At 40.4% G+C, this 23,663-nt stretch overlaps 1 protein-coding gene and 1 long non-coding RNA gene across 2 annotated transcripts in view; both read left to right on the top strand.

Moving 5' to 3' along the window:
* LOC143416670 (NXPE family member 3-like) overlaps positions 1 to 8,683 on the top strand; it is a 42,541-nt gene extending 33,858 nt beyond the window's left edge. Inside the window, exons 3-6 of the mRNA XM_076882126.1 lie at positions 1,148 to 1,437; positions 6,656 to 6,726; positions 7,536 to 7,742; positions 7,838 to 8,683. Coding sequence (XP_076738241.1) covers positions 1,148 to 1,437; positions 6,656 to 6,726; positions 7,536 to 7,742; positions 7,838 to 8,391 — 1,122 coding nt within the window. The 3' untranslated portion in view covers positions 8,392 to 8,683. The remainder of the gene's footprint in view (positions 1 to 1,147; positions 1,438 to 6,655; positions 6,727 to 7,535; positions 7,743 to 7,837) is intronic.
* Positions 8,684 to 12,089: 3,406 nt separating this feature from the next.
* On the top strand, positions 12,090 to 19,294 carry LOC101470587 (uncharacterized). Its single transcript, XR_013097219.1, has 3 exons — positions 12,090 to 12,215; positions 14,021 to 14,371; positions 19,109 to 19,294. It is a non-coding gene; the product is annotated as an uncharacterized LOC101470587 (long non-coding RNA).
* The last annotated feature ends 4,369 nt before the right edge of the window (positions 19,295 to 23,663 follow it).

The following is a 23,663-nucleotide window of genomic DNA, read 5'->3' as shown; positions in this document are numbered from 1 at the left end:
TGGATCTCCGTCGCCGCCCGAACGGCTGTCCCCCTGACCTGTTTCCACGTCGCCGCCGTTGCCTTCCGCATGGCCGGCCCCCGGACCTTCTTCGCCTGAGTGGCCGCCGTGGCCTTCCGCACGGCCGGCCCCCGGACCGCCATCGCCTGAGTGGCCACCGTGGCCTTCCGCACGGCCGGCCCCCGGACCCTCTTCGCCTGAGTGGCCGCCGTTGCCTTCCACACGGCCGGCCCCCGGACCCTCTTCGCCTGAGTGGCCGCCGTTGCCTTCCGCACGGCCAGCCCCCGGACCCTCTTCGCCTGAGTGGCCACCATTGCCTTCCGCACGGTCGGCCCCGGACCAGTGTTGTCATCGTCGCCATTGCCTTCCGCACGGTCGGCCTCCCGAACTGTGTCCACGTCGCCGCCGTTGCCGTCCGTGCGGTCGGCCCCCTGAACTGTTTGGACTCCTGTGCTGGCCGGCCCCCTGACCTCTTCTGTTTTGGACTCTGTTTTCCTGTGCTCTGGTGTGCTTCTTTTCTTTTGGTTTTGGACTCGTGTTTTGTTTTTCTTTTTGTCTTTTGACCTTCTGGTGCTCCTGTTTTGTTTTGTGTTTAGTTTAGTTTTCCCAGTTTAGAGTTTTTACCGTTCTGTTTCTCGCCACCCCTTTTGTTGTACTTATCCGGTTGTAAATAAAACTCATCCTCCACTTAAGCAGTCTGCATCTTGGGTCCGTTAAGTATTCCACACAGCTTGCCCCGGCAAACCGTGACAATAATAATCACTTCCCTCAGTGTTTTGAAAGGCGCTTTCTTAATTAAAATGTATTATTATTATTATTATTATTATTATTATTATTATTATCATTATTGTTATCATTATTATTATTATTATTAGTAGTAGTAGTAGTAGTAGTAGTAGTAGTATTGTTGTTATTATTATTTATAAGAGGTGACACTTCAGGAGACTGGATGCTTCCTGGTGCCAGATCAAAGGTTCAGACCTATCCTGGCCTGCAGGGACTATTTATATTAACAACTTCACATTTGCTGTAGCACAATGAAGCTCTGGCTTGCTTAATAATATTTAAAAGTACCATGTGCCAGATCCATATTATATATACTTCTGTGAGACCAAAATTTCAAAACTTTGATTAATTGTCCTACCAGGTGACACTGGTTCATCCCAGTGAGGCAGTCACAGAGTTGCGTAGGGTGGACATAGAAGAACCCGACAGGATCTACTTCAAGAGTCAGTTCCGCTCGAGCTTGCTCACTAGAACAACCACCTGCAACGTATGTTTACGTCCAACCCAGCCTGTGTGCAACTACACTGATTTACGTACAGGTGAGCCATGGTTCTGCTATAAGCCAGCAAATATGAGTTGTGACACCAGGATGAGCAACTACAATGGAGGATATAAAGCAAGCCTGACAACCATGGAGAAGCTTTTCCAGAGGTGAGCATTACCTGTGGGGTTCAATTTCTAGAGTTACTAAAATCATATCTAAACTAATACAAGGGAAAATAAGGGCTACTTTGCAAAATACTTTGCTACAATACTATGTCAAAACACATGAAATAAAATGCCCTCACTTTTTAATATTTGCTAGAATATGTCTGTGAAGGTTCTCAGTCATCCAGTTTATCCTAGTCTAAGGAGCTTGGAAAGAAAAGCGTCTGGACTTCTTTGAGTTGCTTGAAGACGTCTCACCTCTCATCTGAGAAGCTTCTTCAGTTCTTAGGTTCAAATGGTGGAGAGTCCCAGATTTAAACCCAGTGGGAGTTTCCCCCCAAAGAGGGACAAAGGACCCCCTGATGATCCTCTACCTAATCACATGAGCCAAGGTGTGAAAGCGGGTGTGGGTCACAATCAGCCAGGGTTTCAGGTGAGCTCATTGTGAAACCTGGCCCCACACTATTATGTGATTTCCTGAGGTCAGATGGCCCAGGATGTGAGTGGACGTTGAGGCGTCTGGGAAGGGAACTCAAAACTGGATTATAGATGGCAGACAGTTGTTGTTGTAAACCACCGCCTCTGTTCAAAGATGGTCGCTCACAGTGGACATAGATGGCTTCTTTCACTCTTTCAAACCATCTGCCCTCTCTTTCCAAAATGTGAACATTGGCATCCTCGAAAGAGTGACCTTTGTCCTTTAAATGCAGATGGACTGCTGAGTCTTGTCCTGTGGAGGTGGCTCTTCTATGTTGTGCCATGTGCTTGTGAAGTGGCTGTTTGGTCTCTCCAATGTAGAGGTCTGGGCATTACTCGCTGCACTGTACAGCATACACCACATTGTTAAGTCTGTGTTTTGGAGTTTTGTCTTTCGAGTAAACAAGTTTTTTTGTCTGAGTGTGTTGCTGGGTCTGAAATACACTGGGATGTCATGCTTGGAGAAAACCCTCCTGAGTTTCTCTGATACACCAGCTACATAAGGGATGACAATGTTGTTGCGTCTGTCTTTCTTATCCTCCCTCGCTGGTGTCTGATCTTCTTTTCTGTGACTCTTTGCTGACTTTATAAACGCCCAATTAGGATAACCGCATGTTTTAAATGCTTCCTTTACATGCGTGTGTTCCTTCTTTTTCCCTTCAGGCTTAAAGGGAACATGTTTAGCCCGGTGGTGTAGGGTCCTGATTACCCCAAGTTTGTGTTATAGAGGGTGATGGGAGTCAAAGAGGAGGTACTGGTCCGTGTGTGTGGGCTTCCGGTAAACTTCAATGTTGAGGTTGCCATTCTCTTCAATGTGCACAGGAAAGGCAAACAGTTATCCTTCCCTGTTGAACTTGATGTTTTTATCCACCGAGTTAATGTGCGCAGTGAAGGATTCCACTTCTTGTGTTTTGATTTTGACCCAGGTGTCGTCTACATATCTGTACCAGTGGCTGCACTGTAAAATCTAATTAGTTCACAGAACTCAAAAAAATGATGTAAACTTGTGGCCTAAAAAAAAATGAGTAAAGTTTTACGTAAGATGATTAAGCTAGGGCAACTTACCCATTTTGAGTACACTGTACAGCCTCATTAGTTCCCAGAACTCAAAAAAATTGAGTAAAGTTTACTTAAGATGACTAAGTTAAGGCAACTTATTCACTTTGAGTATAGAGTAAAAACCTATGTAGTTTCCAGATTTAAAAAAAAAAAGCAAACTCATTGCCTCAAAAAAACTAAGTAACGCTTACTTAAGATGACTGTTAGGACAACTTATTATTTGCAAGTATGCTGTATTAAGAATAACTTGATATTTCTGACAGTACAACACTAATTGTTGACCTACTGACAAACATTTTAAGTTCAACTAAATGAAAAAACAATTTGTGGTAACCTGAATATGATTAAAAATAATTAACAACACTTTTTGTAATGATGTTAAAATCAGCCCAACTTTTATTTTCAAACACAACAAAGTATAACAGCCAACATACTGGACACTGTTCTCTTGTACATCAAACAATTATATTGCCATCACTGTTATAATCTTACAATGAAACAAAGTCTCAGATGTAATTATTATGAAAATAAGTTTAGGCCTACCACAAGTTTGTTTTGTACTTACATTACTTATATAATCAAAATAAAATATTTATTGTTCTGTCATAAGTGCAGTCTCTAATTTAAACAACACATTTGTTTTTCATTCCAACACCTGAGCTGGAATGTTGTAATATTTTAAGGATGGCTTGTTTCCAGTCCAGGCATTACTGCCTGAATGACTATCATGGATCGAGGTGATCCAAATGTAGGTGCAGAAGAAAGTCTTTAACTTCCCTTAAGTACAGTGGCAGTGGATGTGGGTTGGAGATGCAATGAGCTTGAACCTGCAGGCAACCATCTTCACTGACCACACCATCTGTGACGGAGTACTCATCTCTCCTGGTGTCCTGCAACCAAACAATCATATTTTTTGGAACATGAACTTAATTACTTTCTTAAAACATTTTTTTCTGCATTTGGTATAGAACAGACTCCAATTTAGACAGTCTCAGGCTCCCTCCCCACCGGAGAGGTGACATTCAATGTCCCACTTGTCAGTCTGGATAGCCCTGACCACCACCCAACATACGATAATATCATGAAAGCATGATTTTAAAAAGGGCGATGCAAACATGGCCAATAACTTTCATTCTAATGATGTGCAAAATGATTTGGGCACAAAGAAAATTTTGCTGTTAGAAAACTTGCAGATTTCACTATATACAGTATAGACCCTCTAAACTAAGTTTGGGGATGTGATCTTTCAAGAAATGCAGACCAAACTGTTGTTGTTTGTTTACTTACACAGCGTGTCTTGTAGAATTTACTGGAATCAACAGCAACAGCATAGTGCAGTCATATCTCAAGTCTAATGACAGAAGACAGGAAAAGATCAGTAAAGAAACAACTTCCCCAAACCAAAGCACAAATAAAACAATAAGTAAAACAGGCTGATCTAAAGTATGATTAAAGTTCAGCCTGATTAATATAAATGTCACTGACAGTTGCTAATATATTGGAAAACCAAAATACTTACCACTGAGTTGATGTCTTTCTGTCCAACAGCAGGAGTGCTGGTCCCGAGCTGCAAAGACAGTAAGAAGCAAGCAGAGGGAGAAAAAACAGAACATTTTTTAGAAGCTGATTTGATCCTTTGATCCATTTTTGCAAATATGTGATGTCTTGAGCTGGAGCAGATATTTGAACTTTACACAGCTACATTCTTGCCTGAAAATATCTTAAAAGTTTATTTTGTGACCCAGAAAAAGTAATATTTAACAGTTTTTTAGCTGTGCTCCTCCGCCATTGCCGCGCTTACAAGAATGCACAGGCTCCGACAACCGCGGCCGACAAATGCGATCCTCCTTTTCCCTAGATTACCCTTTCTGGGTCACAAAATAACCTTCTAAGATATTTTCAGGTGAGAATGTAGCTGTGTAATGCTCAAATATCTACTTAATTTATCAAAATATCATATATTTGCAAAAGTGCTTCCACGTTGTCAGAGAGCTGCGTTATCCACCAGCGTGATAGCTGACCAAGGCTTGATAGAGCCGGCATGATTGCTAAACAAGGGGGAGGGTGTATCCGGCCTCCTCGGCTGTAATTGCTCCAGCCCAGAGTCGATCATGACCAATTGGCCAATCCAACACCTTTCATTAAATATACCCTTCCTAAAAAAAAAAAAAAAAATCCATCGGCCCATAAAAACAAAAAATCGCCAGCGGCCCACCGGGCTCTGGCGGACTTGGTTCTATGGTAGGTCTTAAAGGGTTAAAATAACCAAGAGCCTTTCTTTCCACTTCCTCCATGTAAAGGTTGGCTACAATAGGTGACACGGGGAGCCTATGGCGCAGCCATGTTTTTGTCTGTAGAAACCCTCGTTGTATTTGAAATATGTAGTGGTGAGGCAGAGGTCTAACAGTGTGCAAATCTGATCGGGTGTGAAGTTGGTCCTGTCTTCCAAGGAGCTGTCTTGTAGTCATTTTCTGACAGTCTCCACTGCCTCTGTGGTGTTTATCCAAGTGAAGAGAGAGACTACATCAAAGGACACCATGGTTTCATCTGGGTCCTGGGTAAGTTTCTGGATCTTGTCGGTGAAGTCGGTGGAGTTTTTGATATGATGTGGGGTGTTCCCCCACAAGAGGTGCTAGGATGGTAGCAAGGTGTTTAGCAATGTTATAAGTGGCTGAGTTTATGCTACTGACAATGGGTCTGAGTGGGACACCTTCTTTGTGGATCTTAGGAAGTCCATAAATGCAGGGTATGGCATCCCCTGGGTAAAGGTGGTGATATGTAAGGCGGTCAATGATTTCGTCCCTTTCAAGGTCTTGAAGGCAAGCTATAACTTTCTTTTTGTAGCTGCTTGTGGGGTCTCGCTTTAAGGCTTTGTAGGTATTGTTGTCACTACCTGAGAGTAGTGATCTTTGTGTGGTAATCTGTTGTGTTTAGGACCACGGTGCACCTTCCCTTATCAGCTGGTAATATAGTGATGTTGTGGTCTTTGCTCAGGGAAGCGACAGCCATCTTTTCTTGTAATGTGAGGTTAGACGGAGGGACTTTGGCACTGGAGAGGGTGGCTGAGACTTTCATCCTGATTTGCTCTGCTTCTGTCTGTGATAATTTATTAATCCGTATGGCAGTTTCTGTGGCTGTGATGAGGTCCACTATGGGCAACTGTTGCAGAGAAATGGCTGATTGTGACCCACACCTGCTTTCACACCTTGGCTCATGTGATTAGGTAGAGGATCATCAGGGGTCCTTTGTCCCTCTTTGGGGGGAAACTCCCACTGGGTTTAAATCTGGGACTCTCCACCATTTGACCTTAGAACTGAAGAAGCTTCTCAGATGAGAGGTGAGACGTCTTCAAGCAACTCAAAGAAGTCCAGACGCTTTTCTTTCCAAGCTCGTTAGATTTGCTAGAATAGAGATGGAACTATGTAGCTTGCTACCTGGAAAAATGTTCCATATTTTCTCTATCTGGTCTGTAGCTTAATGATTGGTAGTTTATAACTCAAGCTATGTTTGCTGCCTACTGAGCCTAAAATTTTCATTGTCAGTAGTGATGTGCCATTGTTACCTAAATATGACAATGATAAAAAATTGAATTTGATTCACTGTATCTAGTACATCTCTAGTTTAAAAATCATTTTAATACTTTCCAATTTTTGTGAAAAGATTGTAATGTATGTACTTTCCTCAGCCGCGTAAACATGAAAGTATCCATTCCAGCTTCAGGACCTGCCAGTGTCACTGTTTTGCCAAAACAGAAAGGTAAAAATACAAATCTTACTGCTAACATCTATATCTTAATCTTCATCTCCATATCTTCCCTGGCCTCTCTGTGGGGATGGTTTTCACTCTGTCTCACAGTGCGATGACATCCAGTTTGCACGCCAATGGTCAAACTTTAAATACTTATTTGTATGGGTTACTTTATGGTACACATCAAGGTTTAAATGTCCGTCATTACTGATGCAAACCTCACAGAAGGCCTCCAAGAAGGCTAACCTGCCACCTTTCTCCTTGGTGAACATGATGTATCGGTCCACCAACTAAATGTGATCAGTGAATTGTGGTAAGTCCTGAGATTTTATTTTCAACGACATACCTGAACCAGGTAGCATAGTCGTGCAATTAGTAGCAAGAAGGTAAGAAGATCCTGGGTTCAATTCCGACACATGGTTGGGGCCTTTCTTTCTAGAGTTTACATTTTCTCCCCGTGTTTGCATTGGTTCTTTCCAGGTACTGCAGCTTCGTCTCACAGTCCAAAGACATGGAGTATGTGGGGTTAGGTTAATTGGTCAATCTAAATTGTCCATAGATTTGAATCTGGTGTAAATGGTTATTCGTCTTTATGTGTTAGCGCTGTGACAGGCTGGTGACATGTCCAGGGTGTACCCTGGCTTTTGCCCTAACCAGCCACTTTCCAGTGCCTCATGGACCAGGTACTGTATCTGCACACTGCATATGCTGCATTTGTCAGATTAATTGAGTTTATACAGGTTAAGGAAAGGCTTTGTTTGTGTGTGTGTGTATTTTTACTTATTAAAATACACATTGTCTGTTTTACTGCTTACCAGGTCAGTCAGAGGTGAGCAGCAGCAGTGTGGAGTCTGAACCGTCTGGCTATTACTACCAGGGTGTGTGGCGAGCACTAGGTGGCACTACCGTTCATCAGTTCAACACTTCCTCAGCCATCACTCAGTGTCTGAAAGGAAAGCTGGTCCATATGTATGGAGACTCCACAATGAGGCAGTGGTTTGAGTACCTTAATGCAGCACTACCAGGTAGCTGCTCTGCAAACCTTTCTGGCAAAGAACAATAATTTATTCACACTATTTTATTTATGTAGTTTAATTTATTCCCTTTGGAATTCTTTTAGATCTAAAGGAGTTTAACCTTCATAGCCGCAAATCAATTGGACCTTTAACGGCCCTGGACTATGCGAATAACATCTTTGTAAGGTACCGCACCCATGGTCCTCCTCTACGTACTGTCATTGTCCCATCCATGGAGCTGCATTATATTGCCAATGAGCTGGACAATGTGCTTGGAGGCAGTAACACTGTAGTAGTTTTTGGCATCTGGGCACACTTTGACAATTTCCCTATTGGGTTCTACATCCGTCGACTGATGACCATCCGCAGTGCAGTGGTACGGCTACTGTCCAGGGCTCCAGGCACAGTGGTTGTCATTCGGACTGGAAATCCCAAACCTTATACAATTCTTGGTGCATTTGTTAACAGCGACTGGTACACTTTTCAGCGGCTAAAGGCACTCAAGGCTATATTCAAAGGATTGAATGTCCATCTGGTGGATGCCTGGGAGATGGTTCTGGCCCACCACCTGCCACACCTCATGCACCCACAACCTCCAATTATCAAGAACATGATTAATGTTCTGTTGTCCTACATATGTCCTCCAAAGGGTGGATAGATGTGTTTCAGTACTCCATCTATAAACATATTCAATCCTCATCTAATCTATCTTCTTCACTCTTCACAGTGCAGTTTATGAAGACTGCTCCGGTTTTCACAGTTCCACTGTAATGTCAACTCTTGGGTTCTATTTAGACTTCAATTGGGGCTTTTTTTATTAGTGCTTTTATATTTACTGAGGGAAAAACCAAAACAATTTTGTTATCCCTTTCGTATTTTCTGTTTCTTTCAATATTCATAATATTAAATCAAAATCCATTTCAAAAAGCCAGTTTTACTTTTTAGTTATTACACCAAACATAAAATAGTAACGTGAGGGGGTAAAAATGAAAAACAACCAGCAAAGCTGACATGTTCCAGTGTGTTCCTAAGATGGGAAGAACCTAAAATATTATTTCTCTAAATGTGATTTTATATAATTATGTGTTTCCATTGTGCTGGTAAACCAATTACATCACTTGGATTTGATGCTTCACTGAATGACATTTTTTCCTTTTTATGGGCCTTTTTGTCAGTGGGAAGAGAGGCCAGTAAAGAAGCGGACCAAAGTTATCCTCCAAATCTGTGTCACAGCTTATCGATTGATTTGTTGAGACTTGACTTGAGTGTGAAGTAGTTTTTCCTTTCTTCTTGCATTGTGCTTGCTAATTGAGTTGATTATTTGTTTTTTTTAACATCATTTTCATAATATACAGATAGATGCCTATTATTGTTTCACTAGCTTGCCAATTATGTCCAGAAGTGAAGGTAAATAAATAAAACTGCTTTGAAAAAAAATTCTCTTTGTTTTTGCGAGTTAACACACAGGAGCACCATTTTTGGAGTTATACTAAAAATAAATGTACCTACTACCCACTCAAGGGAATACTTTGCGCAGCAGGTCATGTGTTTTGTCCGTTGTAAAGTACATGTTAAATTATAATAAAATAATACAAATAAGCATTTAATTAAAATAGAATTAATGCCATATGTTTTCTTTCACTTTTTTTTCCAAATGCCAACACCACCGTCACCCTTGTTCTTGATCCTACCAGTGACTCCCATTCATAAAAATCTCCAGCTCTGGCTACTGGAGGTACTAGAGCTACAGATGCCGACAGAATAAATGTCCTCTCAGTGTTGACTGCAATAATTCAATACTTTATATATAATTAATACATATAATAAATAAACAAAATGTCCTAGTTGAAAGCACTAGATGCTGCAAGCATTTATTGACTTTTTTCTTTGTTCATGTTAGTCCAAGTCAGAGCGTTCTCACTCCCGAGGCGTAACATGTCGACGTTTTGTCACGTCCCGCGGCGTTCCTGAGGAACGCGAAAGGAGACCTTCGGTGTTCTTATGGTACGCGGCGGGTGATGGCTGGAATCCAGTGCAATGACGCTCCTGCGGTAATAGACGTTCCAGCCCTGTATTCCAGCCCTAAACCTAACCTTATCCCTAGCTCTGACCATAACCTTATTCCTGAACTTAACCAGGACTTTAATGATGTTAAATAGCGTGTTTCTAAGCGATTTGAAGAAAAAGAGCGAACATGTGTAGATTCTGTCCAGACGGTTCTCACATTTCCTCTTTTTTCCGAGGTCGTCATTTAGGAACGTGGTGGGTAGCCGAAAACGTAATATGGTGACGATTTGTCACCTAGCGTAAAATGTTACGCTTTGGGAGTGAGAACGGGTTGTCCAAGTAAGTAAATCCTTCTTTGGGACTTTAGGATAAATCATATTAGGATAAATAGTAGGATTGTAAAATTTTAGATTTTCAGAAAAAAAATAACTAGATCAGAAAAGCATCTATGAAGTGAAACAGTTGGTGTAACAAACCTGGAAGCAGTTTTACATCAAATGAACAACCTAAAATATTATGTATTTGATGGGTGTACATGCAGAATATTATTATTTTAAATTCATTAAAATTTGATGTTTTCTGAAAACAAGACAAAGAGATTAAAATGAACAACCCAGTTTTGAGAAACACTCTCAGCTTATGTATCTTTTATTCATACGGAGAAACAGGAAAGTGAACGACTGCAGAGCCTAGGGCACCAAACATGCTAGGACCGCCCCTGGTTTGCTGCACTCTGCACATTTCTGATTTTGGTCCAGTACAGTTTTTATGCCTTAATTAAGGAAATCAATTTTTTTCCACCTGAAATTTAAACTTTAGTCACCATCTTTGCAATTAAATAACTTAACATTTCTGTTCAGGATATTTATAAAATCCACTTATTTTACAATAATAATTTATAATTATATGATAATATCTACCAGAGGCCTGGGAGCTTGAGGGTCCTGCGCAGTCGCTTAGCTGTTCCTGTTACCTTCACCCTCCACATCTTCTCCAGCTCTTCACTGAGGCCTTTTTATTTCTCCAGCTTCTTGTGTTCCTTCTTCCTGATGTTGCTGTCGTTCGGAACCGCTCCGTCTATCACTACGGCCGTCTTCTTCTGTTGGTTGTGTAAATACACAACTCAGAGTCATGGGGGTCATTTCACCAGAGAAGTCTGATTATCATCAAAGTCAGACTGAAGACAAATTCAGACTAAAACTAAACCAGAGGAGAATAAAACTGTGGGAACTGAAGTCTTTCCCTGATTTCCGAGCAGCTTTATGAATGTTTGTTATGAAGTTCATGCAAGGCAGTGTTAAGTAAAGTGTGTGTGTTGGTCCCCATAGGGAAATAGTTCCTCTGCATTTAACCCATTCACCCAGTGAAGCAGTGGGCAGCCACCAATGCAGCGCCCAGGGAGCAGCGTGTAGGGACGGTACCTTGCTCAGGGGTACCTCAGGGTAGCCGTTCAGTGGAGTCGAACCCCCGACCTTCAGATCATGGGGCCACCACTCTATCTACTGAGCTATCCCTGCCCACGCAGTAGGTAGTGATATCCTCTGCTCTGAAATGAGTGAATCTGTCTGTGAGTCCACATTTAACAGAGTTGCAACACACTGACTAAGAGTCAGTCAACATCCTTTAGCATGATCTCTTTTTACTTGTATGGTGTTCATCACAGCAGAAACAGATGCCCCCTGCTGTCTGTGTGTGCAGTTCAACACTCAACTATTTTTAAAAATGGTTATTATACATATGAATCTCATTTTCTAGCATATAAAGTCTATCTTGCTTACATTAAAGGGCGGTAAACCAATTCACAGTGCTGTAAAAAGTATTTAGCCTCCTCCTGGTCTCTCAGTTTGCTGCATATTCTGCAAAGCAGAGTGGGTAAAATTCCTCCACAGTGATGTCAAAGACTCATTTACAGTTATTACAAATGGTTGATTGCCCCTGCCAGTAGTAACATAACCATATAGCAGGTTTGGGGGAGGATTACTTCTTCACGTGGTCCCAGGAAGGTAGGATAATTTTTTCCCCCTTAGCAAATGAAATCATCATTTCAAAGCTGCATTTTCTATTTACTTGGATTATACTTGTCAATTTGATTGAGGATTTCAAACATGGAAGTGTCTCAAACAAATGTTAATATCTTATGTGTAGTCTCCTTCCCCATTTTGTGCACTTTCAGTGTTGATTTAATAATAACTGAATGTGGATTTAAGGCAGTTCACACATGAACAGTAGAGAGCAGCAAACCTCCAACTCTGCGTCCAGTCTGAAGGATGAGGCAGATGGGCTGAAGCAGAAAACCTGCGATTGAACAGTGGAGACTGTGGCCAGTTAGACAAGAGTACAAGTGCTCACAGCACCCTAACGCACCAAGAAGAAGCAGCTCTTCAACGTTACTGCTACTTCCGACGAAGATGAACGTGTCCAGAAGAGCCGTGCTGGGTTTGATTCTCCTTTGTCTGTCACCATCATCTTCTGGAGGTGAGGTTTTTCATTAGAATGATATAAATCAGCTCTTTTGGCTGAATGTCTGATGTCAGACTTGCAGCCAGCAGTGACACATGTATATACAGAGATGCGTATTTCTCCTACTTTGTACTATGTTAGATACTTCGTGTGCTGCACTTAGTGTTTGGATTTTGACAGAGCATGTTTGTCTTAGTGATGAATATCAACAGGTGGAGGACAGACAGGTGTTAAGATCACACGTGTGAGTAATGAAAACCATCTGAAGGATCTATCAGGAATCACCACGACAAAAATATCTAATCAGCAGAGCCTCAATTTGAATCAAATGCAGAAGAAAAATCAGAATGCTTTTCAATGTGGAGCACAATGCTGATCTTTTTCATCAAAACTCATTGATTCAAGATCAATTTTCCTTAATAGGTATTAAAGGGGGAATCATGAAATATTTTTTTATTTTTTATCATGAAAAAACATCAAAAGCGATGAGACACATGTTTCTGTTGGATCTGTGAAGATACTCTCAGCTCGGAAGGCTTTTAATTCAAGTGATTTTAATTCAAAAATGTTTCATTTTTGGGATCTTTCCATATCAGTTCATTAAATACCTCTCACCCGATCATCCCAGATTTGCCGGAAAAAAATTAAGGCAACTTTAAACTTCTCAATGTACATTATGCAAACTTTTAGGTCCCTGTTGTAATAATTTTTTGTTTGAGAAAATTAAATGTTCAATTACATATGAGCAGGTATCAGGGTGTTGTTAGAAATTTTGCTGATACTCTTTGTAGAGGATATTTTAAAATCCTGTTATCTAAAAAAACACTTTAAGGGACATCGCATGGCTGTATGAATGTGAACTCTCAGAGGTGAAGCTCACACAGAAAGATGGATTCTTGAAATTATTGGCTGTCCCATCTTTGACAGCAGATTTCAAAGACAATTGTGTAGCGGGTAGGGGATTGATATTTTATGCACAAATTTCCATATTTAAGGCATAAACTTCTAGTTAAACTGTGCAAATCGTTGTTAATAGTTTTACAGATATTAAAGCTTAAAAGTACAAAGGTCCAGCTTCAGTGTGATATTCCCCAGGTGTTCACAGAAACTGAAATCATTCTAGTTTCTGTTAATATAATATAGTGTACTCTCTTATTATCTGAAAATTGATTTTTTAACATTTTGGCATTTATTTATACATTTTCTATTAGTGTTGTAAGAGTGTTTTTTTCTGTGTAATTTTTTTTTCAGGCAAATTGATGATGGGAGAGGAGAGGCTTTTTCTTTTTTTTAATTAAATTGATGCCTTTGTCTTTGAATTATCTCCATACTTTCAACTACTAGTCTTTACCTGATTGTGTCTAAAGCTCACATGTGATTTTCATTTAAACTATGTTTACTGCAGTCCAGCTCAGGTACAGGTAACTCTAATGGTACCTGTGGATTTGGGGTGAAGTGGGTGACTCATCCAATCTGAGACACTAAAAGCTTTTGACAGGAGGCTGCTGGAACCAGACATTTCAGGGTTTTTTTGCTGCAATGTAACATGTGTACAAAAACAACTGAGCAGGAAGTTTCTGTTTGAGGGAGGGAGACATATTTTCCAGTGTTACTTGATCTAATGGATTCTTACATGTAAAAGGTTTAAATTTATATTTGATTTCTATCTGTTTCGTGGGCAACCGATTCTCTCTGAATGTTTCTCCTCATGTGATTCTCAGTAATTGTATTAATATTCAGCATGCACTGTATTCTGGTTTGTTTGGTATCAGCTGTAACTCCAGCTTACTGGTCTGTGTTGTATTTTTTGTCTCTTTCAGACTCCACAACCCTCAAGATTTTTCCTGGAGATAATGTCATTCTGCCATGTTACGTTCCAAATGATATATCAATTGGGGCTGTGATGTGGACCAGGTCTTACTTGGATTCAAAATATGTATTTTTTTACCAAAGCAATGCGTCTGATCCAGACACTCAGAAGTCACCTTCTCTGAGTCGCATATATCTGCTGCATACAGACATGTGGAATGGTCAATTGTCTTTGTATATAGTGGAGGCGACATTTGCTGAGATTGGAACGTACGAGTGTCGTGTCGCCCAGACAGGAACAAACAACTCTAAGGCGGCCATTTTGAAGACCAAGCCAATCAACACTCTCAATCTGACAATGGGTGAGTTTGTAGAAGAAATTAATCTTCTTCCTGGAAAACAAGTTCAACATATCCAGATGATCTTTTCCTTTATTTGGCTTCACATGAAGGTGGTTATTATATCAGCAAGTCTACACTGTATTTATTAAACTAGCTGCTTTAAACAATCAGAAATATTAACATGACCAAATTGATGTCACCAGTAATTCAATTCAAATCAACTTTATTTATATAGTCACAACAACAGTTGCATTGAGGCACTTTATACTGCAAGGTAAAGACCCTACAATAATACAAAGACAAGAGAGAAAATATGATATATGACCCCCTATGAGCGAGCACTTCGGTGACAGTGGGAAGAAAAAAAATATTAACAGGAAGAAACCTCCAGCAGAATCAAATTCAAATTCAAATTCAAATTTTATTTGTCACGTACACAGTCATACACAGTACGATATGTAGTGAAATGCTTGGACAACTGCTCGTGACCTAAAGAAAACAAAAAAGGAAAAGGCTATGAATAAGATAGGAAATAAATATGAAAAATTAAAAAGGGTAAATTTAACTAGGAAGCAATAAAATATAAATTAAGGTTAAAAATGAAATAACTGTACAACACAAATTAGAATGAAGGGTAAATTTAACTGGGAAAGAATAAGATAAAATATATAAATTAAAGTTGAAAATAAAATAACTGTACAACAAAATACACAATACACAGTATAGAACTATATAAGAATGTATGAAGAAATATAAATAAATATATACACAATAACAGCAGCTGTACAAGTATTAACTGGAAATGAAGAATATAGTGACCGGTGTTGTGCAATCCACATTATGTCTTGTGCAGTGCAAATATGCTTTAAGTGATTTAAGTGATGAAGTGAAAACAATGTCCAGAAAGTCCAGTGTGTGTGTAAGAACTGTATGTGTGGGTCAGTACTGTGTGGTGGTGTGATTGAGAGACCGTATCGCCTGCGGGAAGAAGCTCCTCCTCAGTCTCTCTGTGTTGGTCTTCAGGGAGCGGAATCGCTTTCCTGACCTCAACAGAGAGAACAGTCTGTTGTTGGGATGGCTGAGGTCCTTCACGATCTTCCTGGCCTTGGTCCAGCACCGCCTGCTGTAGATTGAGTGCAGGTCAGGGAGCTTGGAGCGGATGGTGCGAGCTCCCCCCTAACTCAGGGAGGGGCGGCCACATGCCATGACCAGTTCTGGGTGAGGGGGGTAAGATGCTGCGAAAGACAGCCAGAGATTAATAATAACTAATAATTAAATGGAGAAAGGTGTTTAAAAACATCCAGCATAAATAAGAGAGGATTCAGGTGATCCAAACTGGGAGCTGATTCCACAGAAGAGGGGCATAAAAGCTGGCTCCCATTCTACTTTTAAATACTCTAGGAACAATAAGTAGGCCTGCAGAGCGAGAGCGAAGTGCTCTAATAGGGTGATGTGGTACTACAAGGTCATTAAGATAAGATGGGGCCTGATTATTTACGACCTTGTAGGTGAGCAGCAGTACTCAGGATGTACTTTGTAGGACATCCTGATAATAATGAATTACAGTCGTCCAGCCTGGAAGTAATAAATGCATGAACTAGTTTTTCAGCGTCACTCTGAGACAGGACATTTCTAATTTTAGAGATGTTGCGCAAATGGAAGAAAGCAGTCTTACATATTTGTTTATTATGTGCACCGAAGGACATGTCCTGGTCAAAAATGACTCCAGGGTTCCTCACAGTGTTACTGGAGGTCAAGGTAATGCCATCCAGAGTAAGAATCTGGTTAGATACCATATTTCTAACATCTTTAGGGCCGACTACAATAACCTCAGTTTTATTGGAATTTACACAGCCTTTACCACAGAGCCTCACTTCCCTCCATCACAGACATTGATCACACCTGCTGCATCTGCAAAGCAACCACAGTTGTGGAAGACCCTACACACCCCTCCTACACACTCTTTACCCTGCTGCCTTCTGGTAAGAGGTACCAGAGGTACCGGACCCTCATTGCCAGACTGCAAAACAGTTTCTTCCCCATGTCAGACTCCTGAACACTCAATGAGTGGACTGACACACACACACAAACACACACACGTTCATACAGGTCACTATTTCAAGCACTTATCTGCCCAGCCTCATACACACACAGTGCTCAGTCTTTTGCACAACCCACTGTCATTGTTGCAGTGTCTGCACCGTCTTGTGACTGTATCAGTCTGTTGTGCCTGTTGCGCTGTCTTTGTTTTGTTTTTTTGCGATTTTTGCATACAGTGGTCGCTCGTTCATCAAAGGAGTTACGTTCTAAAAATAACCTGTGATAGGTGAAATCTGCATAGTCAGCTTTATTATTATTTTTTAACAATTTTATAGATGTTTTAAGGCTGTAAAACCCCTAACTACACACTTTATACACTTTTCTCAGACAACCTTGAACATTTTCACACTTTTCTGTCTTGTTTAAATACTCTCAAAGTTCAAACCTTGGTAGAAAAAAAAGTATTATAGAATGAAACCAAAGATCAAACCCTGTTTTCAGGTCCAGAACATGAGAATAGAGCAGCTGCCAGAGAACTCAACATTAATGAATCAATGGTATGGAAGTAGAGGAAGCAAGAAGAATGAGTTGAGTAAAGTTTGACTTATCTGACTGTTTTGTTTTCCATAATGCGCCTCACAATACGGAAAATACGGTAACTTCTACCTTCCTTTAGCATGTCCAGAAGTCCAACTTTTTGTGCGATGGTTAGCATCTTCCTCTGCCTTTTGGGTGCTAGCGCAGGTGCCTTTGACGGTGCAAAATGTTTCGTCTACATTGTTGTGTTTGCTGGGGAGAAAACTTACAAACATACTGTACAGCACTTGAGGGCGACACTGCCAGATTATTGACAAGCTGAACGCATTCTGTACTGTACTGGAGACACGGCATGGAGTAGATTGATTGACAATGGTCTACAGCCAATCAGGACACAGAACAAATTGCACTGTTAAAAAAAATAAATAAAAAAAAAGCATGCAAAATGACACCCCAAAAAAATCTGCGAAACAGCGAAAGGTGAACCACGTTATAGCGAGGGACCACTGTATTGCACTTTATGTAGTCCTTTGTGAAAAACACTGGAGCGCACTACCTGCAATACCTACATTATCCTCTAATCACCCTAATAGAATATTACAGTCAACAGTACTGAACACTAGGGATGGGTATCGTTTAGGTTTTTATCCGATACCAGTACCAAACCGGTACTTTGGAAACGGTGCCGGTGCTTAAACGGTGCTCGAACCGGTGCTTAAAGAATCAAGAACACAAACTTTGTCCAAAAACCTCTCATGTTTAGCTGTTTTTTGTAAAAAGATAACAATGTTAGCCTTTTCTGCAGCTATGGGGCATATATGGTATCACTCTTGGCTGGAAGCAGTGCTTAATCAATGGAAAAAAAACCACCAACTTTGTCCAAAAACCTCTCATGTTTAGCTGTTTTCCTCTTTTTCTTTGGTCATTTTAGCCTTTTTGGCCAGGGTGAAGGGAGTATCTGCCATCAAACAAGAAGACAGCTGCATGTAACTACGACGGTGTTTGCTAGTTCACCTTACATGCATTAATGTAATAACGTGGTTAGCCTACTCAATGTAAATTACACACGAACAACATTAAGCTACTCACGCAGAGAAGAACGGCTGCTGCTGCCATCATCATCCGTCATCATTTCTGCTACACTGGCAGGGCTAGGGGCCAGGACTCTCCTCTTCGGGTTCATGTTGCTAACTCCGGGTTGATAACAGGCACCACACAGTTGATGTGCTCGGTGTGAGGTCTCGCAGCAAGCTATCAAATACGGTGCATTTCTCAGGTTTTAAAAAAACGCTATGCCAGGTGTTTCATCAGATTCGAGGTGTTACCTCCTTTGCACAGTATCACAGTATCAGCATAATAGCACTTGTTGCAGGCTGCTGAGTTTGCATCTTTTGCTGTGAAGTACAGACAGACTTTTGACCGCTCCGCCTTGGGCATTTTTAATCTGTAGCTCTGCTCTAAATGAACGTACGTACCTGGACCCGCCTACTATGCTTGCAAATGTAAAATGATTGGCTAGAATCTAAAGTGTATGACATCTCAGGAAAAAAAGAAAGCACAGAAATGAAGCACCGGAATGTGCGCTGCTTTTCGGTCTGCCATAATGGCACCGGATACCGGTAGCCATCTCTACTGAATACTGCATTTAGTTCCAGTAGGTCAAGCACAGAGATGAATCCACTGTCAGAGGCCATACGAACCTTAAACCTTTTTAAACCTTCACTAAAGCTGTTTCTGTACTGTGAGCTCTGAAATCTCTTCAGATGATCAGTTTGTTATTTTACAACTACTCTTTTAGTCATTTTTAAGATAAAAGGACATGATGAATGTAGAAATTAATATAACAAAAGAGAAATGTTAAGCAACAATGAACCATAATCCAATAAATAGGAACCTGAGTGACATTTGACCACTCTGGAGCATGTTAGTGTAATTCTGTAATGTAAGTTTCTGTTTGAGGGAGAGCGACATTTTTTCCAGTGTTACTTGATCTAATAGACGATCCTTAGATTGTGACAGGTTTAAATTTATAGTTGATTTCTATTTGTGTTGTGGGGAATCTAAATTATTCTCCTCATGTGATTCTCAGTAATTTTTAAATATTTAGCATGCAGTGTATTCTGGTTTGTTTGGTATCATATTAGCTCTAAACTGTTTTGTGTTGTTTCCTCTCCATTTCAGAACCAATGAAAGTCTTCGCTGCACCTGGAGAAATTGCCATTCTGCCATGCGAGGTTCCAAATAAGGAGTCCATTGGAGCTGTGATGTGGACCAGATCTGTCTTGAATCTAGAAAAAGAACTTTTTTACCAGAGCAATGCATCTGATCCAAGCACTCAGCCGCCACATTATGCGAACCGAGTACGTCTCATGTCAACCCGTTCTCACTCCCAAAGCGTAACATTTTACGCTAGGTGACAAATCGTCACCATATTACGTTTTCGGCTACCCACCACGTTCCTAAACGACGACCTCGGAAAAAGAGGAAATATGAGAACCGTCTGGACTGAACCTACACATGTTCGCTCTTTTTCTTCAAATCGCTTAGAAACACGCTATTTAACATCATTAAAGTCCTGGTTACGGTCTGGAATAAGGTTATGGTTAGGGCTAGGGATAAGGTTAGGTTTAGGGCTGGAATACAGGGCTGGAACGTCTATTACCGCGGGAGCGTCATTGCACTGGATTCCAGCCATAACCCACCGCGTACCATAAGAACGCCGAAGGTCTCCTTTCGCGTTCCTCAGGAACGCCGCGGGACGTGACAAAACGTCGACATGTTACGCCTCGGGAGTGAGAACGCTCTGCTCATGTATACAGACATGCAAAAAGGGAAATTGACATTGTTTCTGTATGGCACGACATTTGATGATGATGGAACGTACGAGTGTCATGTCACCCAGGTAGGAACAAACAACTCTAAGGCAGCCATTTTAAAGACTACGCCCATCACAATCATCAAGCTGACAATAGGTGAGTTTGTAGAAGAAATGAATCTTCTTCCTGGAGCCTGTACTACAAAACAAGTTCAACATATCCAGATTATCTTTTCTTCATTTGGTTTCACATCAGGGTGTTTATTAGATCAGTAAGTCAACACTGGGTTTATTAATCTAGCTGCTTTAAACAATCAGAAGTTCAGTTTCTGTCCAATGTCAGCAGAGTGACTTACAAACACAGTGAAAACTGTCACATTATCTGTTAAAAGGGCTGGGTATCATCACTGATTGTAATAAAATACAATTCTGATTCAAAAGTCCTGAATCGATTTGATTCGACTCAATTCAATTTAGACTCTGTCAGAACTATTATGCTTCTGGTCATTTCTCAGTGCATACCCATATTTTTATATCTGTGTAGAAAAACAAAGCTGACACTTGTGAGACTTCATCAGAGGTGTAACCATCACAGCAGCATACCTTTGTATCAATGTTACTGAGGATAAAACACAGAATAGCAAATTACCTCCTTAAAAATATTCTGCAGTAGAACAAAAACGGAAGAAAACCCAGAATCAACATATGAACATTACCTGATGCTGCTGAAGTGAAGCAGAGGGCGTAATTTGTAAAAGATGCTGTCGAACCCCGACTTACGAATACCCCATTTAACGAAAAATTCAAGTTACGAAGGCACTGAATGGCAATATTTCTGCCCGTGTTACGGCAAAATGACCGTGTAACGAAATCCACTGGCTCTGATTGGCTGAGCCTACAATGCCTACCGGATCATGTTACAACCCCTTGAACGACCTATTGTTGTTAGCAATTAGCCTATAGCTTATCATTCAGCATCACCTCACTCACTGGGTGCTTCGACTTACGAAAAGTTTCGACTTGCGAAAGACCCTCGGGAACAAATTAATTTCGTAAGTTGGGGTTCCACTGTATTAGGCTTTTTTGTCATTAAAAGAAGAAACAAACAAAAAAATAGTGGTGGAGAGCACTGAACAGCAGAGTCGTAAGCGAATCGTGTAATAAACAGAGATTTCTGATGGTAAACGGCTCTGAGTACACTGAGAGAGAGCACTGTGCAGGAAGTAAAGATTTAAACACAAAGATGTAAACATAAAGTGTTTACATCTTTGTGTTTACAACTTTGTGTGGAACAAAATCAATCAATCAAAAATTAATCAATATCGCATTATTCAAACTAAAAATGATTTGAATCTGGAAATTGATTTTTAAACCCACCCCCAATTGTTGGCTTCTGTCCTGAGTCTAAAGACTTGCTTGCTTTGTTGACTATTGATTCTAAATTGGCTGTAGGTGTGAATGTGAGAATGAATGTTTTTTGTGGTTCTGTGTGCCGCCCTGTGATAGGCTGCCTACCTGTCCAAAGTGTACTGATGCTCAAAAGAAGCCAACATGTAAAAACTGCTGTTCCTCTAGGTGTCACTTGAGGGTGGATATCCTCGGTAAATCTTAGATATGGTTGTGTTGAAATATTCCAGCAGATCAGCAGTTTCTGAAAAACTGAAATAACCCAATTGCTGTTGGTGCCACATTAACAGTCACTCATATCACCTTTCTCCCCCATGCCTAGTTTCATTCAGTTAAAACTATGAAAATGGGTGACTAGATGCCTGAACTGATGAGCAGCTGAACATCCTGTACCTAATGAAGTCAGTAATAAAGTGAATGTGAATTTCTTACTGATGCTGTTTTCCAGATAACTGACTGATCAGCCTTAGGTCTGCAATTGAGTTTCACGTGGTGTTGTAGCCCAATAAGAAGTGAACCGCTTTCCTAAAGCTGCATCCAAACTGGAATTGATTAAGTCGTTGCACATTGCTTTGAAGACGACCGGTCACATGCACACATCCCATAATTCCATTGCCTAGGTAACCTCAACTGTATTTACTTCCAGGTCAAACGTCACTCGGTGGTACACTGCATACTGCATTCTCATTGGTAGTAGCTTCAAGCACTCACCGCTCACACTCACCTGTGTTGAAGGTTACTTTGCCTATACTCATCTGAAGTCATCCAATGCCATTAACTTTTCATTGAACCAGAATCCACTGTGAATGTAGCTCAACGCTGAAAACCCAGAGCTGACTCTTTGAGATCCAAACCTTGCTTTGTAGTACAGGTGTCAGATTGTTGTTGTGAGAAAGGAACATGCATTTATTTATCTTTTAATTTAATTTTATGTATTCTTCTGTAAACATGTTGTTGATGAGACTGCATAAAGCAATAATAGTACAGGGTGGGCCATTTATATGGATACACCGTAATAACATGGGAATGGTTGGTGATATTAAAGTCCTGTTTGTGGCACATTAGTATGTGTGAGGGGGCAAACTCCTCAAGATGGGTGGTGACCATGGTGGCCATTTAGAAGTCGGCCATCTTGGATACAACTTTTGTTTTTTCAATAGGAAGAGGGTCATGTGACACTTCAAACTTATTGGTAATGTCACAAGAAAAACAATGGTGTGGTGTGAGGAGTTTGCCCCCTCACATATACTGATGTGCCACAAACAGGACTTTAATATCACCAACCATTCCCATGTTATTATGGTGTATCCATATAAACGGCCCACTCTGTAGATCATGTCTGACACCTCTCTTCTAATTCTCACCAACAGTACCAGTACCAGAAGGGTTTGAGATTGACCAGAGATTGGAAGCGTGTGATCCAGCTACATTTTTTCAGCCACTTGTTTTTGCTATGGGAGCTACTGTTGTCATCATAGGTATTTTGAAATATTGTGTTTGCTGGCATAAGGCAGCTCCATGCATAGCCAAACTGCTTATTAAAGAATAATTTTTTTCTTCAAACATTTTGAACTTCTTCAGTGTTAGGTTTAGTTATTAATGTATTTCTGTTCATGTAATATTGTTTAACAGTTTGTTAAAATTAACTGTAAAGAGCCCAGGTGGTATGTTATATGTTTTTTTGGTCAAACATTGAGGGTTGGCTGTGATGTAGGATTTAGGATGGTGGGAAAGAAAGACAGCAGGCTGAGCTGAAGGTCAGAGAGTTGGAGATGTTAAGATTTTGATTATGAGAGACCAGAATTAAAAAAATAAAAAATAGAAATTAGTACATTAGAGGAACAGGCAAGGCAGAGCAGTTCAGAGACAAAAAAAAAAAGCAAAGTGGAAACAGTGGAGATACAATGTTTATACTGGACAAATGCTTTTGAAGATGGAGGAAGACCACAAAGAAGATTTGTGGATTGAGTGAAGAAGGATAGCAAGAGTGCTAGTGTAATGAGAAGCAGGTAGATGATCCCAAAATAAATTTGCCTTGCCACATGTAGTGTTTCCTGTCTACGTTAGCATTAGTTTTATTGTTTCATGTGCAGCTTCTGAGCTTTCTGAGAAAAAAAAACATGTTGCTTTTAAAAAAAAAGGAAAACTTTATGTGGTTTTAATACTACACATGATAGCAGTGTGACTAATGCAGACAGCAATCGTAGCAATGGTGGATGAATTTTCTGGTTCTCCAACATCCAAAAAAACCTAAAAATAAATGTAGCTTAGAGTAGTTTTCAAATCCAGGCTGCAGACAATCCAAGTGCACTCTTATTGTTTTTCATGTTGAAATATGTGTAAATGTTCAAATGTAGTCATTAAATGTTTAAATGTCCAGTGTATGTATAAGTGTTGGAAATCACAAAAACTGGTTTCACTGGATATATAATGTGTCTTTTCTGTTTGATTGATATTTGTATCTTTATTTGATTAATTAGATGTAAACATTAAATGCATCATTTGGCCAGAGTC

The sequence above is a fragment of the Maylandia zebra genome, linkage group LG3 (assembly GCF_041146795.1).
Source record: "Maylandia zebra isolate NMK-2024a linkage group LG3, Mzebra_GT3a, whole genome shotgun sequence".
Classification (NCBI taxonomy): domain Eukaryota; kingdom Metazoa; phylum Chordata; class Actinopteri; order Cichliformes; family Cichlidae; genus Maylandia; species Maylandia zebra.
Note: the sequence above shows the minus strand (reverse complement) of the source record. Positions and strands in the feature narration are given on the sequence as shown.